This window comes from Saccoglossus kowalevskii, chromosome 11, assembly GCF_978046115.1.
Source record: "Saccoglossus kowalevskii chromosome 11, keSacKowa6.1, whole genome shotgun sequence".
NCBI lineage: Eukaryota > Metazoa > Hemichordata > Enteropneusta > Harrimaniidae > Saccoglossus > Saccoglossus kowalevskii.
Window position 1 is genome coordinate 32,674,894 of NC_140651.1, and position 18,103 is coordinate 32,692,996.

The 18,103-nt window shown below is 40.5% G+C and overlaps 1 protein-coding gene across 1 annotated transcript in view; it reads left to right on the forward strand.

The window, feature by feature from the left end:
• Positions 1 to 315: 315 nt before the first annotated feature.
• Positions 316 to 18,103, forward strand: part of LOC102810227 (uncharacterized) — a 49,423-nt gene continuing 31,635 nt past the window's right edge. The window contains exon 1 of the mRNA XM_085505119.1: positions 316 to 651. Within this exon, the coding sequence (XP_085361245.1) occupies positions 568 to 651 (84 nt within the window). The 5' untranslated portion in view covers positions 316 to 567. The remainder of the gene's footprint in view (positions 652 to 18,103) is intronic.

The following is an 18,103-nucleotide window of genomic DNA, read 5'->3' on the forward strand; positions in this document are numbered from 1 at the left end:
TCTTCTGTGCACGTAAAATATGAAGTCGCAAAGGGTTGTGGTCTCCGTATTTCTCTCAATAAACGTGTATGCTTGAGTTGCGTCGTCCTCCATTTCCGCGTTTGTAATAAGGCCGGCAGGGAAAACACTGAAAACACTGGCTAAATAAACAAAGCAAATAACTACTCGGCTCTCAAATTTATTATTGTGTTATATTGTCAATTAGTCTAGTCAATAAGGATGAATTGAGAATCTCACTTGACAAAAGCTTTTTTTATTTTTTTATTTCGCTATTACTTTCGTGCCTGAGATGAAGTTAACATTGTTTTTTCATTGCGATGTAATTATTATTATTGGTTTCTGTTATTGTGGTATTTATCAGTGAGTTTGGCCGTATCTTGGACCCGCCTCTCTGAACCTTAGTTTGAATAAAGTAAATTGCGTTTCCCGTTGAGTAATCAAACATCGAACAAACAATGTTTACAGGAGACATCAAAATGGCGGACGTTGGATGTCTTGACACCTGGCCGAGCGTTTGTTGTGTTTTGATTTGATACAAGGTTGTGAGAGAAAAAAAAATACGCGATCATGGAGAAGAGTGAAGATTCCAATAGCAGCGTCGACGGGGACAGCTCAACTTCGGTGAAAGAGGAACCAACAGACGAAATGCGGGTAAGGCGTGAATAAAACAGACCGGCGACGGTGAGAGCCGTACTCTCCTCATCATCAGCGGTGCGTCGTGTCTGGAAGCACCGCTAAAACGGGCTTGCTGCACCAACATGCCCATCTTTTTCACGCCCCGTGTGTTATTGGGACAGCTACACTCATTATCACTTTTATTAGACCTCATTGATTAGCTTTCTGATTAGTTTTACTCACAATTGTTGGTATAAGGAAAACGAAGTAAAACTGGGTTGTCTTTGTTTTCTGTCCGCTCATTTATAATGGCATCAGTTGAAATGGGCGTGGCTACCATGATGTATGCAGACCAACGCTGCCCACACCCATAGTAGATTATTATTCAGCCTTTTCAAGTTGGCACGTATGCGTGTAACATGACGCGCTCCTACACAGCTCGTGTAGCGAGTGTTTATTGACATTTTTTTTTTTGTAAATCAACTATTTACAATCATTGGACATGGAAATCACCCAAAAATGGCTTTTGCTGCAAAATGTTCTCAAATTTGACAGGACAATTATCCTGTCTGTAATAGCCGGCATGCCCTTGGTGATTGGTGTTTTTTTTTTTTTTTTTTTTTTGCTCACTACTGTTCACTGGCAAACAAGCCTTCATTGTATTCAGTTTTAGGGGGTGCAGGAGCCTTCATAGATGATATGTATTCACACTGATACTTTATAAGATAGATGTATTGATTATATACCTGTAATTAATACATTTATTTTCATTATGCAGCAGTTTACTGGTGAGTTACATTTCATTGCAGAGGTGACAGCTCATGTTGTTGTTTAATGTCATCTGCTTAAATTATTGATTTATCCATAGAATCTAGAAAAAATATATATATATATAACAAGGAAAATATTTGGTTAAAATAACTACATTTTATTTGAATTTGGTTGGATTATATTGAAAGCTAGAATTTAGTAGAAATATTTTGGAATAATATCAGTTTATATAACCACATGGTATACATGTAAATATAGAGTTAAATAAACAAAAAAAGGTTTATCATATGATAATAGGCAAAATATTAACTATAATCAAGCTACTGTAAAATGACTAATTTCCACTGGATTTAAATTTCGCTGATTTACCATTTCAGGCATATTCAGTGGGTATTAAATTCACAGTTTTATCATTTAGATAATGCGTTCTATGCTAAATTTTACATATTCACTGTTTTAATTTAGCACGTTTTCTAGGCAGCGAAATAAGGAAAATTAAATCCCAGTAAATAATTAACCCCTTTACAGTAACTCAATCAAATTTCACTATTTCTTCTGATTGTTGATTGTATGTACGTTCATTTTTTTACTGTACTTATGTTTGTCTATTTAATAGTAGTATACATATCTGTTTTTTTGTATGTAGCAGTTTGTAAAAGTTGCTTGGATTGATAAATATGTTATATAATACGCAATATTTAGTAATCATAAGTAATAAATTAGCTAGATTTACAGCAGTTCTGAGAATTATTCAGACAGTCAGTTAGCAAGGTGACTTGTAACGATGCAAAAAACTTGATTTTTGTCCAATGTAGACTTGACAGCGTGGTTTCCTCAAAACGTGCAGTGCAGTTTATATCATACCAGGCAAGGGTAAAATGCCAAAATTACCAAACTTTCTTTTTTATTTTTTAAATCAAAAACAGGTTATTGTGATTTGTTTTAACTGTCTTGAATCACATACAATGTAGATACAACGTAGGATAGTTATTACATACACTACCAAATCACTATGTTGACGATCCTCATAAAATAATGAATTCCATGTTTCACAGTGATCATCCCATGTTTCTCAGTGATCAACCCATATTTCTCTGGGATCAATCCAGGTTTGTCAGTGATCAGCCCACGTTTCTCAGTGATCAGCCCATATTTCTCTGATATTAATTTATGTTTCTCAGTGATTAACCATGTTTCTTGGTGATCAACCCGTGTTTGTCAGTGATCAACCCATATTTCTCTGGGATCAATCCATGTTTCTCAGTGATAAATCATGTTTGTCAGTGATCATCCCATGTTTCTCAGTGATCAACCCGTGTTTGTCAGTGATCAACCCATATTTCTTTGGGATCAATCCATGTTTCTCAGTGATAAGTCAAGTTTGTCAATGATCAGCCCATATTTCTCTGTGATAAATCCATGTTTGTCAGTGATCAGCCCATGTTTCTCAGTGATCAGCCCATATTTCTCTGATATTAATCCATGTTTCTCAGTGATTAACTATGTTTGTCAGTGATCAACTCATGTTTCTCAGTGATCAACCCATGTTTCTCAGTGATCAACCCATGTTTGTCAGTAATCAACCCATATTTCTCTGTGAGCAAACCATGTTTCTCAGTGATCAACCTGTGTTTGTCAGTGATCAGCCCATGTTTCTCTAGGATCAAATCATGTTTCTCAGTGATCAACCTATGTTTGTCAGTGATCAACCCATGTTTCTTAGTGATCAACCTGTGTTTGTCAGTGATCAACCTGTGTTTCTCAGTGATCAACCCATGTTTCTCTGTGATCAACCTGTGTTTGTCAGTGATCAGCCCATATTGAATTTAGAATTGAGAGGGCAACCATTTTCATAACAAAATTTAATTAAATGACCAAGGCATATAGAGGTAATTTTAGCTTCATGGTGTATAGTAATAGTGTAAGGGAAATCTGTTGTTGTTGTTTTTTTTTCGAAGGACACCAAGAACTCATTGGGCATTGGCCCTCTGGAGCTCAAGCCAGGTAGATAAATGGTTAGCAAAATTTTCTTTTGAAACAGTTAAGGTTTGAGCACTGGAGGCGCTCTCCTTGTTGCTGATTGCATGCTAAACCAATTCTTCATTTCATACCAAGCATTTGATGACAATATTATTCACATTAGTATCATGTTGTTGCTTTATGTTACACAACAAAAGCATGATTTTCACATTTTCAGTAATTCCAGAAACACACTTTAATTTATTTACCCTGTGTTGTGTTGAAGGAAAGTTTCATAATTTATTTCTAGTGCAATTTTCTGAATGGTAATGATAGTTTTCTTTGTTGTAAAAATTGATTTATTAATTATTCAGTATGGTCAGTCACACTCATCTAGAAGATGTTGTTATGGCAACAGATGATGTGATTTTGTTTTACAGTTATCGTTCAATAATAAGAACTAGGCTAAAGCTTTGTCTCACCCTATTTGAATTTTCTAATTTCAAAACAAATCTCACCTATGATGTTAAGGAGAAAAGGTTGTGAGGATATTGATTGTAAATAGCCAAGGAGGAATAGATGTGAAATTGGAGATTGCATGCCTTTTGAATAATTGCATACTAATGTAAATGATCGTGTAACTAAAGCTGAGGCATCTGGTGTCTTGTTAAGCTGTCAGAAAGAACGAAAAGGTTTGATTACAGACTTGAGCTGTAAGAATTGTTAAAATACATACTTCAAATTGGACTTATTTTACACATTGTTGAAGGTACACAACTCAAAATTTACATCTGTGGATCATTTTGTTCCTTTTTATTTTTATTTTTTTTATTAGTCCCCATTCGGACGCAGTCCGAAAACGGGGACTTATGTTTTGCCCTGTGTGCGTCCGTCCGTCCGTGCGTCCGTGATCACCTGTATCTCGAACATGCATGGACCAATTAAGTTCAAACTTCACTCATACATCACACATTATATGGGACATATGCACATGCATTATTTTCATGATCCGATTAACGATAGTCGAAAAGCGGCCATTTTAAGGCCGAAAATGCATCAAAATCGCACATTTTCACCATTCCGGACCCGGATCTCAGTTATGCATGGACGGATTTCATTCAATTTTGGTACATACATTAAACATAATAGGACCTTGATGCACGTCATTTTTTTTTTCGGATCAAGTTCGAAATGGCCGACTGGCGGCCATTTTGTTTTAAAGAATTCAGTTCTGGATCCGTATCCGAGACATGTCTGGATTGATCAAGTTCAAACTTCACACACACAAGGTACATCATGTCACAAATATGTATGTGCATTTGTTTCATGATCTCATTAACGATAGCCCAATGGGGGCCGCTTTAAGGCCGAAAATGCATTGAAATCGCACATTTTCACCATTCCGGACCCGTATCTCAGTTATGCATGGATGGATTTTGTTCAAATTTGGTACATACATTAAACATAATAGGACCTTGATGCACGTCTTTTTTTTTTCGGATCAAGTTCGAAATGGCCGACTGGCGGCCATTTTGTTAAAGAATTCAGTTCTGGATCCGTATCCAAGACATGTCTGGATTGATCAAGTTCAAACTTCACACACACATGGTACATCATGTCACAAATAGATATGTGCATTTGTTTCATGATCTGCTTAACAATAGCGGAATGATGGCCATTTTAAGGCCGAAAATGCATCAAAATCGCGTATTTTCACAATTCCAGAACCGGATCTCAGTCATGCATGAATGGATTTTGTTCAGATTTAGCACAATGTACATATGCAGGTGCATTTCGGTCATGATCTGCTTTGAATGTATATGTCACTCAAATATGAACGGAACGGGGACGTGTCATTGACAATGACTTGTTAGTTATATTTTTGTTTTCTATTAGTTCATTAGTACATATTTCTTAAATATGCATGTACTATCTCAGATTCTCTCCTCCCAGTTCTCTACATTGCATGCTGTGGCTCACCAAATGCGACAGAATAAATGCCATAGCGAGAGAGTAGAACAGCAAAAATGAAAAATAAGAAAATATATAGGATATTTTAATGGCGAGTAAAAATATTATGCCATAAATACTTCCTTAGATTTTACAGTGTTGTTCTCATTTCTCATGTTATTTTTATGTGTACAGTAAGTTGTTATGTACAATTTTAATAAATGCACATTGTTTCAGTGCCCATTAACTGTTTTGAAATATGCCCTGTAAATGGTTCAATTCTTACATATTCTATGGTGATGACCAATCAGTACCAACATAACAAAATGTCTTGGTTATTCAAAACAAACATGGCATCTATCCAAAAAATAGGTACGATTGTATGGCCAATGATCTGGAATATGTACATATACCGTACTCGACCACGTTAGCAACCAGGGTCCTCAACTCATAAAATTGAGATTTTTAGGGGTGGGCGCTTACCCGAGCACCCCCTCGGAAAAGAGTGCAACTGACAATTTTAATTCACCGTGTCACAGATTGAGGATATTTGAGGCAAAATTACAAAATTAGGTGTGTCATCATTGACTCTTACAATGAAGAAACAGAAATGGTCAAATATGCATATTTTTTTACAACATTAATTACGTACCACCCGAATTTACGAGATTAAAAATATTTGAGTCTGTTGGAACGATTCACAGTCAATTCGTCCCAATTCACTTTCGTCCCAACACATTCGTCCCACAAGTCGATTCGTCACAATTCACATTCGTCCCACGAGTCGATTCGTCCCAATTCACATTCGCCCCATTTCACATTCGTCCCTTTTTTAAATTTTTAGTCAGCATTACGATCTTGAACAGGGTCAATGTCTATGCCAACTGTTACTGACACGCTAACTAATAACTCCACGTTGCGTGAACGGTGTATTTGTATTTATTAACTAATAACTCTACGTTGCATGTAAGGTGTATTTGTATTTATTGACTAATAACTTGTACGGTGTATTTGTATTTATTAACTAATAACTCAGCGTTGTACGTAAGGTGTATTTGTATATAACGTCGGCAAAAACAAAATGGCGCAACGAACAATTACGCATGCTAGTGCATGACGTGTACGTGAACAGTTCGTTGTTTGGATGTGTTTGTGCTTATTTGGCGAGTTAGTAGTGGGCTAACCTTAAATCTGACGAATCGACTTGTGGGACGAATCAACTTGTGGGACGAATCGACTTTGGGACGAATTAACTTGTGGGGCGAATCGACTTGGGACGAATCAACTTGTGGGACGAATCGACTTGGGACGAATGTGATTTGGGACGAATCGACCGTCCCCCTGTTGGAACATCTTCATAATTATCGCCACTGACGAATGTGTCGGATCGTACGCAAACTCTCGATAAAAAGCACTTTCTGCCATGATGTATTTGCATTTGACCTGCATCAACGTCCTTTGACCTAATGGGTCAAGTCTGTTATTATACAATCAAAATGCTGTGTGGTATCTATGCTAGTTTTCGTAAATTCCCAAAGACTCTTGGGTAACGCAATGCGGAAGTGAGTTATCAATGTCGAAGTATGATCATGGTAACTAGCAATTTTTATCGGTAAACTGAATACGGCATGAAATATTTACCGGTACTGCATTTTACTTTTATTAACAGGTCATTATCGAAGCGTAGTTTACGTAGTTTACCCTGGCCTATGCATTCACAACATATTCACGGCAGTCGATATCCACGCTGTATCATGATATATCAAAGACCATGTTTTAAAATAGTGGCATTTTGAAGGGGTGGGTGCTTTAACGAATATGACCCCGAATATACAAATTGCACAAAAGTGGGGGGTGGGCGCTTGACCGGGCATGGGCGTTAACACGGTCGAGTACAGTATAGTCCACAGTCCATTAATATGCTTGTCTGTCCAAGTCAAGGTGTATGTACTGGTGTGTGGGGGGGGGGGGGGCAAATAAATCAGCTGTTAGAAAGTAAGACTCTAAAAGGATACGAGTCGAGCTGTCCATGTAATGCCAAATGACACCATCTGTGATAAATATTAGTTACAAATATATGCAAATAGTGAATAGACAATAGACTACTGGAAAATGAAAGTTTCTCAACCAAAAATGAATTTTTCTGCTATTTGCATCATAATTATATTCCATGTTACATGTATAGTATGTGTTCACAGATTGGATAACTAAAAAAAAATTTGTATTATGTTCCTTCAGGTTAATTAAACTTGTTGTTTTGCTAGATGTTAATAACATACATGTATGTAGTAACATATGCATAAAACACAGAGGTGTTTCTGTTGTCAAAAATGTACAACAAAAGCAACTTTTGGTTTATACATGTTTTTATCGAAGATGTACTTCTAATATACCAAATACTGGATATCTAATTTTGTGAAAAAAACAAACAAATTTGTACCTTGTCCATATCATCAAAGATGGAAGGGGAAAATGCACAATAACTTTACTAATTCTATTCCAAACTTTATCAAACTTAGTCACATAATTCATCAAAATAAAATCTTCCCTTAGTTTGAATGACAGATATCCTGCGTGAAAATGTCATGCAAAAATTGAGAAAATCTGATAATATATTTTAACTGCTTCTACTTGACTGATCACTGGTGATACACATAAAAAAGTGACATTCACTGATTCCAGTGGAAATATGCATTGCTGTATGTATTCAATGTAAATCATTTATCTTGTAATAATATCATTGGTACACTAGACTGGGTTTCCATGCCAACTCATGAAGAGAGTTGTTGCGCAGTCTGATGCACATTTGCAAACATACCACTAAAACAGAAAACAAAATGTCAGATAATTGATATAAGCACTCCTATGAATTGGGTGCCAAACTTTTGATCAAGATCTGAAACCAATAGAAAATATGTTTAGTTTAAAGTTATCAAATCAAAAACAATACATAAAATACATACAAAAAGCAAAACACATTTTGAAAGGAAAATTGTACTCAAAAATATATATTCTGTATTTGACAAACTGTTCATTCAACAAAACATTTTCTGTTGAAATATATAAATTATGAAATTCACAGGAATTTGTTTCAGCTATTAGAGCAGAATGATAGAGCTTTTATAATACTAATTTAAAAACGCACTTCAAAAACAAAGACTGCAGTATTTGAAGATGTAGATTCTCAGAAGGCAACAGCACTGTTGACTTCTCTCTCCACTGAACACCAACTAACTATTTCCATTCTTTGGCAATTCAACTTCTGCCCATTGTCATATGCTGTGTCAACTCTGATTAGCCGTATGATTTACATACATTCCAATCACTATAACTATTTGAGTTGATTTGCATACAAAGCAGAGCTTGCAACATGATAGTTATTCCTAGAGGGCGTTTTTTGTACTTTTCAAATAATACAGTAGTCGAGGTATGTGTGAGGCTCGAAATTGATACTCTGGACCACCGGAATGCGCCGGCGCATTTCCCAAATTAAGCATTGTGCGCCTCCTAGAGTGCAGAGTGGGGCGCAGAGCAGGCAAATGGTGTTGATGGGTGAACGTTGGTCAGCCGCGGAGGATGTAACGCTTAAGGCCCGTGGGTGGGGAAAACATTAGGCAACACTTCCCGCTGGACCAAACGCTACCCAGTCGGTGTGGTTTCGGGATCAGACCCCATAGCGTGGGATGAGACCAAAACGCCCCCAACTGGATCCCAAGGCTCCTTCCCCAGACCCCGGTACCACGAATTTGGCAAACCGGGCAAAGGGGGACAGCTGCGTTCCATGGGCGTTCTTGCCAATCAAAGACGACCAAATAGCGCAAATAGCGAAATAGCGCCCAATAACACAGGCTTTCAACGGTTAATTCTAAGGTCACGAAACCATGAAAACTATCATTATCTTTGGCTGAATTATTAGAACAAAAATGGAAATTATATTTTGAGAGGTTATTATCTGGGATATAATTTGGTGGTTGAATCATAAAACGAGAAAGAAATGTCGATTTTGAGACAAAAGGATGCCAGCGGCCGTTACATGCACCACACAGTTAAGAGATGAAGAGAAGGCCCATGACCCCAATATTCTCTTTCCCTTACGTCACGAACCGCGTGACCGAGCCTATATGGCAGCGCCATAGACGGCTGTACAATCACTCTTTCTTTTTCTCCGCATCGCCGGGGATGAAGTTTTAGCGGCTCTGCTGGATCGCCTACCCTTTTTTTTCTGTCCGGGTTTCTAGCTTGGGTTGTTGCCGCTGGGTGGCATGCGACATTGTAGCTGGTAGGATAAGTTTTCCTTGTTATTTTTATCCTTGTGTCGTTTTCCCCTTTGTGTGTAGTATTTTTCACAACAAAGAAATTAAAGCCTGGCGCCACTGTGTAACCACTTGTTGGTTACGCGGTGGCACCTTTTACAACTGTATTTCGTTTTTCCCTCATGCATGTCATCTTTTATTTACAATGTATTTAGCAATATATAGATGTAATGACAGCACCAGAGCTCGCTGCCGTTTTCTTTATAGTCTCCTTGTGTTTTGAGTCGACTGTGCAGTGGTTATATTCAGAATTTACCAGCATAGAACCCACATCCGAGATACTTTGTCATAGCTGCATGCAGGGTTCGGGGTTTTTGCGTGAAGGTGCGTGTTTTTTCACTGGAGTTCTGAGGCCTGCGATTTTCTTTCAGAGCCATCAAAATCGCTGAGACTGACCGCGTCGCTCATTTCTTCACAGCAAGGTTGCGCGTCCAGTAAACAAATCGGTTAAGGTGAGTTGCATGTTTTGCAAGTCCTCACACTCGGCTACTGGTGCTTCATGTACCGGGACGTCGAGTAGCAGGGCTGATGGTGGAGGTTAAGAAACACGAAAGCATGTTTGTATTCAAACACGTCTCTTCCGGGGAACCCCCGTTCCCAGCCGCGGTTCTCCCACTATTTTTGGGTGAGGCCGAGGCTCAGGCTAATTGCACCAGGCCTCCTCTGGAGCCTCAGGCACTGGATGCCATCGGGGTGCTGGCAGCCAAGCCATCCGATCTCAGGGCAGGGCTTTCATGGCAGGGCACACGTTGACCCCCTTTACTTTCAGTCAGCTAGGGTTCGTCACGCAGTAACGGTACAACGGTACAAATTTATCCTTGTCTCCGCTGTGGGTTTTGACTCCCTTCTTACTGACCCACGGGCATCCCCAGAGGGAACCGACCCAGTCATGAGACGCACAGTCGAACATGCTCCCTCTCACATATTTAACCCTTTTTCGGTCAGAGGAGTTTCACGCTATCAGGTTAAGTCGGTGAAAAACGGTCATGATTCAATGCACTCCAGTAGCCAGCATCTGTGCATGCTATCCTGCCAGACATTTTTGCAAAAATAGGCCAAAGTTAACAGACTGTATCGACCACAGTTTTCACATTTTTTGCAATCTGTTCGCATACACACTTCATTACCACCATGGACAACAATTTCTCGTATAAAAAAAATCACCGTTTTATTTCAATACACATTTTTTACTGTCGTTAAGTAACGATGTTTTGCCCTTTGTACAGTCTCAATAAACACGTGTTAAACATTGAAATAAATATTGCTTAATTGAAAACACATTACAAGCAAGTACAAGGTCACTACATGAATGCAAGTTTGAAGTAAGAAGAAAAAAAAATGCGTGAATATGGGGATAGTTGGGACATGTACGGGGGAAAACGTGTTTGACGTACTCGACCCGTCAGCGTACATTTCAAATTGCAACGTATATTCAACGACTTGAACTACATGTGTAACATATTACAACGTACTTTCCGTGACTTAACTGATGTTATATTCAAGCTCTAATGTATATTAACCGACTTGACCGTACGACTAAGTCCACACTTACAACGTATATTTAACGACTCAAACTGAGACTAAAACTAACGATAACGTACCTGCAACGACTTGATCGGGGTTACCTTCACACGGCAACGTATATTCACCGACATGACCCGATTAACTAACTAAATATTTCAACGTATATTTAACGACTCGAAATAAAACGAACTAGCGAGAACGTAACTGCAGGGACTTGGCCTGTATATATACTCACGCAGAAACGTATTTCCACTGACTAGACCCGATGAACTATCCTGACATTAAAACGTATAAATACTGATTGAGCATGAAACTAAATTAACGATAATGTATTTTCACCAACTCAAATATTGTACAGTTCGTGACGCTGTGATGAGTCCCAAATTTATTTGTTGTACGCCTTTCTTAGTCGTCCACCCCGGCGGGCTGCTCCCATGCGTCTGCCTGATGTCAAGGGCTGCTCTTCCGTACTTCGTGTTTGTGTTCCCACGGTGCGTTTTCCCCTCAGTGCCATGTTGTGATGAAAAGCAGCGAAACATTCGCCCGCATGAAGGTGAACTTTACAAATTGGGCATCCTTTCGATGTTTCTGATAATCGGCCACTTGCTGTTTTTCTCCCGTCCTTGCTGCACTGCTTACACGATTTTTGACGCCCGGATAGTCTGCATATTTCATGCGAATCCATGTTTTCACTACGAATAAACGACGTGTTACTTGGAAGGGAGTCAACTTCTCTTATGGACTTTTGAATTCTACTCGAGTGTCCACCTATCAGTTGTTTTCCTGTGCGGATATTGAAGAATTTGTGAGTTACTTTAGTCGTGTGATTCAATGCTTTGAAACATTCGTAAGCATTGACCAATGCAACATCTATGAGGTAACAGGCCATGTAGATCCACCAACGATTGTTTTTTCTGCCCGTGTGATAGTATTTTCGCCTTTGGTTCGACCGATCTACGCCACCCATGTGTTGTCTATAACATTGTAACGATACAGGCACGTGTCTCTCGTCATCTACTGCTTCTGCGGAAGTAGCCAGCGGGGGGTAAACCGTATTTAAAATTAATAACTGTGCGCTGTCATCTTGGTATGCAGTAATATTGATACTGTCGTCCAGTCTAGTTGCTGCTTTCATTTCACCGATTTTCAATTTCAGCTTCTTGCTTTTCCCCTCGGGAATCAATTGTGGTGGCATGGTTTTTCGATTTCGTCTGCTAAAACTACCGACCATGTACACTTTCTTGTCTTGTAATTCAAGGGCTGTGTTGACCGACGTAAAAAGCGAATCACAGAAAAGAATATGGTTTTTTTCTGTGAAGGGCTGTAACAACCGGTGCACAGTCTTCTTGATTGTCCCAGTTACTTTCTTTCTTCCTTCATTTGTAGTTTTATATTTCACTCCCAAATACGGTTCAAAGTTCGCAATGTAAGACGTTGTCGAGTCGCACACCTGCCATATTTTGAAGCCATCACGGTCGGGTTTGTGGGGCAATCTCTGCTTAAACATGGACCTTCCCTTGAATCTCACCATACCCTCGTCAATCGAAATTTCCTGTCCCATCTGATAATATTGCCGACAATTTTCGAGTACGGGTTTCAGCCACGGGTTGATTTTATACAACGGGTCGGCCTCTGATCATTGTCGGCGACGTTCAATGTCAGGATCCCGCCGTGGGTCATTTACTGGATCAGCTAAATGGAAATAACGCATTAGCATTTGAAATCTGGCCCGAGTCATTACTGATGCAATTCCCATGTTCTGCAGAAAGGGGTCACTCGACCAATAATCGTCGATTGCCGATTTGTGATCAACACCCATACATATCATCACACCAAAGAATGCTTGCATTTCGCTGAAATTTGTATTACGCCAGCGAGCATTTAATTTTTTTGCAATGTATTTTTGATGATATTTGGCGTATTTATTAGTCTATCAGTTCTATCAGTTCTGGTGGGATAAATTTGTAGAAATATTCCACCTCACGAGCATAGGAAGGCAGTTCGAAATTTGGTCCAGGTTCGTGTTCAAAAACTGGAATGGTAAATATATCGCCGTCTTCCTCCGTGGCCATTCTCCATTCACCAGTGCTGGAGGCAACATAATTGAATGTAGCACCAATTTCTGTGTCTGATTCAATTTCAATGTCGCTATCGAGTGCTGGTGGGTAACGTTGCTCTAAAAAATCGTCATTCTCAGCACGATCTTCATCGATTTCTGAATCTGTATCGTCATTTGCAACTATGAAGTCATCTGGTATTTTGTGTCGTAGTTCACCAGTTTTTTCGTCCAATACAAGTTCATCATCACGCGTGTCCATTGGCGATGCGTGTGCATACACAACACGTTTTTTAATAGTTTGTTTTTCAGGGAAACTCGCAAGCATTGATTGTTCTGTATCGCATACATTTTCTTGTACCATTTCTTTGGCGACATCGACGTTTTGTTGCGTACTCGCCTGGTCGATATGTTCAGGCCCCTGCTTTTCTGTGTTGGCAGTTGTGGCGGATGTCGACGGTTCGGAATCGCAAACATTGTCTTGCAAAAATTGTATCACATCTTCGACAGCACGTTGTGTTTCTGCGTGACCAACTCCCATTTCTTCGGCATTTGCTTTGTCGTCAACTGGCGATTCAACTACTTTACGGTTCGTCTTCAATTTACGTTTGCCCCCTGGTTTGCCCCTGCAGTCCATCGAACGGCTTTCTTCTGTAATTGCATGTTCGTTGTCCAAGGAGACAGTCTCCGACTTGCGTTTGTTCTTATTCTTTTTACGCCTTTTCTCGAGTGGACTATTATCACTGGTGTCCGTGGTACGTTCGGCTGGTAACTCACCTACGTCAAAAGTTTCCTTTGCTTTGGATTTCTTTCTTTTCCCACGCTTTGCTGGTGAAAAATCTGCCGTGTCAATGTCAAACTTATCACTCCCCGTGCCACTGCACGATTGACGCTTTTTCTTCAGTTTCCTTCTTGCCTTCATAAAACACTTCCTATCTGTAAAAGACTGCATTTTGACGTATGTGTCGGAAAGTAGGCTCACCGCGAGTCTCGGCTTTATCTCACTTTCCTCTGCCATATTTATACTGAATGACTGCATCTCGCCACAATTTGAATATTTATTATTATGTAAATAAATATGTTATTTTTTCGAACACGGATTGGTTACAATTTGCATACACGTAGCTGGCTCAGACGGTGAAATCACGTGGACTTGAATATTTCCCAACAGCTGTCCCGGTCATTTTACGTTGGTGATTGCCGACATTCCAAGCTCAGCCATTTGAATCCGTCATGCTATTCATTCTAAGTGCTGGGACTATTTGCCAAGCTGGTCAAAATACGTTACTACCGTTATAATCGTGAATCGTATCGTTCAAATACGCTTATAATGCTGCAGTTTGCAATGTGGTCAAGGCGTTTTTTTTACGTTGTCGCAAACGTTGCGTCGTGACGGTAAAATAGTGAAATGAGCAGACAAGTGTATAGAATTACATTCTTTATTACTTGATTAATTTATTTGACTTGACGGAATCGAAAACAAATTCTCTTCCTCCATAATTTCGCAAGTGTAAAATATCAGGTTCCGTACAACGTATTATAAACGCTTGACCGTCTGAGCAACCTAAATAGCAGACCGTTTTTCAACGACTTAACCAGTTAGTTAGCTGGAGTGGTAAATTCTAGCATACCCATATTGCCGGCGGTTTTTCACCGACTTGACCGGAAAAGGGTTAAAGTGAAAGGAGACTCAGTTCGCTACAGATACAGCCGGTACTCCGGGCCGTCCCTCAGAGTCTTCCATTCGTAATGACTCGGTGAGCCACGCTTTTGGGGTGATGCGGAGTATCATCGATCCCAGTGATACAATGTAAATACCCCCACCCTTGATCCTAAGGCGACCACCTGAGGTTGCTTCAACACTAAGCTCCCGACGTACGTAACACTCCTGCTGAGTCTAGGAGCCTGGGCCAGAGTCGCTTTGCTAACCCCATGAATCCACTTAGTTGTGTACGCCTTTCCTCCCTTCCCGCTAGTTCACCGGGCACGGGAGAAAACTTCGACAGGTGCACAGCTGCATATTATCATTGGTTGCACCCAATTGGCCAAGCAAGGCCTACATGTAGTTTCCACTTCTGTCGGAAATGCTAGTCGAAACACCAGCAGTGCTTCTGGACTTACCGGACATGCCGTCCCAACCAGATGGCGCACTACCAACAAGCCCAGCAGGTATCACTTACATGCATAGAGGCTCTCAGTAGACCCGCACATACAAAAGCCTTATCTGAGCGGGCTGCCAACGTCCTGGCCAAAGTGAACAGGGATTCCACCAATGCGGCCTACATTTCTAGGCTGCGAGCATACACTGATTGGTGTAGCTTTCCAGACGCCAAGACCCTATACAAGGGAGTCGCCCAACTGGGACTTGTCGGCTGTGTTGTCTGCTCTAAGCAGACCGCCCTTTGAGCCTCTCCGATCAGCACCACTCAAATGATGTGGAAAATAGTCTTCCTACTGGCTCTCGCCTCAGGTAGGTGTCGGCCAGCGCTGGGGGCATTGTCCTTCTTGGATGATGTATCGCCATTATGGACAATCAAGTTGTGCTAAAGACACAAATCGGGTTTCTCGCCTAGAACCAAATCCCAGGACACGATCCTCACCCAATCGTCATCCCCCGGCTGTCAAATTTTGTCTGCCCGGAGGGTCAGGAGGAATTGCTTCTCTACGCGGTTCGAGCACGGAGTTGCCACCAAACCGTACTAAGGATTTGGAATGGGGTGCCAGGCACATATCTTTGTCAGATGGCCCAGGCAGGCAGGATAGGTCGGCCTCCCCAACTTCCATAACCAGGTTGTTTACTGCGACTGTATTAGAGGTCTATAATACTTTAACTTCCTCGACACAGAGCTTGCAGAGACACCAAGTACGAGCGCATGAGGTCTGTGCGATTGCTAACTCGCTAGTGGTAGCGTCAGGCGCCCCCTCGAGCACACATGGAGGGCAGGCTTCTGGAGAATGCAGAACGTCTTTATCAACTACCACCTAAGAGACACCGAATCCATTGAAAAGGGTCTCTCTAGGTTGGGTCCCGTCGTAGCGGGTCAGTCTTGGTTTGCTGACCCAGCCCAAACGACCACTAGGGTCCCTGCGCATAGGCAATAAGTCAGTCTCTGCATTTTATGCAGACAGATTTCTCTACCATCAGCACTCCACTGGAAGCTTCCAGGTCCCACTTTGCGGCCTATGCCCTCATGCAGAACTGTTTCCGTCTTTACTTCAAAAGCTCACTACCCGCCAGAATTGGGTTGGGGTCTAGCTTTCTCGGGCACACTGAACCCTGTCACCGTAGCAGCATTTAGGCTTCTTGCTCTGGGAACAGCACTGGCAAGGTAAGACACCACCCTTTTTTGGGTCTTAACTAGAGTGTTGAGTGATTTTTGTAGAGTGTTTCATCCCAGACTGGGAAAAGACTTTTCATCACTTTTCTGTTTGCCTACAGTTCAAAATAGGCATTTTGACTGACCGGAGTCTATGGTGTGTAATTGAACGTAGTGAATTCACATACATGTAGTTCATACCCACCTTAGACTCACCCCCCCCCCCCACCCTACTCCTTCCATAGCGTTGGTGTAAGTCCTCGATGCGGAGAGAAAAGAACCAGAGTGATTGTACAGCCGTCTATGGCGCTGCCATATGGGCTCGGTCACGTGGTGTGTGACGTAAGGGAAAGAGAATCTTGGGGTCATGGGGCTTCCTAACCTAGATTCTATCTCTCCGTCACCGGCACAATTGCTGATTAATGCCTACAGTTCAAAATAGTCATTTTGACTGACCGGAGTCTATGGTGTGTATGAACTATGTGAATAGGCGGGTTCGGAGAACCCTCGCCTAAGTCTGATCTATCACGGTTACTAGTAACCATGGATCTATACACTGTTTATTGTTTGAATTGTTCGCAGTCATTCGAACAAAAGAGATTTCGGAACATCAACTTTTGAACACTTATTTGCCCAACTAACAAACACTAATATTGAAAATAGTATGATTTTAGTCATCATAAAGAATAACTCCTGTATATACATAAGTTGTCGTTTCCCGAATAGCCAGTACGGAAATAAGTCTGATCTATCACGGTTACTAGTAACTGTGGATCTATACACTGTTTATTGTTCGAATTGTTCGCAGTCATTCGAACAAAAGAGATGCAAATATCAACATTGCTACTGGTGGTGAACAAACATTGCATCGTCATTGACACTTTCACGCACAAAATAAAATTGGGTTTTTTATTTTTGTTGATACTAGTGAGGTTGCACTGCAAAATTAACCACCTTACATGACATTTGATTTTATTTCGACTTCGGCATTGACAAATTTAGAGTACATTCCATAAATAAAGAAATCATTTTTTGAACGCAAATAATACTCTTGCTATCGAAGTGAACATAAGTGGTTAGTAGCTTCGGTGACTTGAAGTCTGAATGCGTCGGGAATGTTTCAAAACAATGTTTATTGTAGCAAACCAGGGAGCTACAATTTTGTTTGTAGCTTCACAAGCAAACCAACATCAATAACTGACAAAGCAATTACATTTACCATCTTGAGAATTTTAATTTTGCTCGTACTTTGTTGGGTTGCACTCATGGCGTGGCTATGAGTATGAAGCCGTGCAAATTACAGTTGTGTGTGTGAAGCTATGAGCAGACCTAGATTGCATCATATAAAACAACATTACATTGCTTTTTGACGGCGCAGAATGACAGCTCAACTAGTGGGCAATTTTGATAAAAAAGGACTGTAAAATTAATAGATCAAGAATGGAAACACTGTTTAAACTTCGTTACAGTTGACCTAAATTGCGTCCTCCAATACAAAATAGTTCGTATACAAATGATGAGAGCAGAATGATTTGTACTTTTCGATGCCCCTACATATGTTATAACAGTATTTCACATAAAACCATCTCGATTCCGTT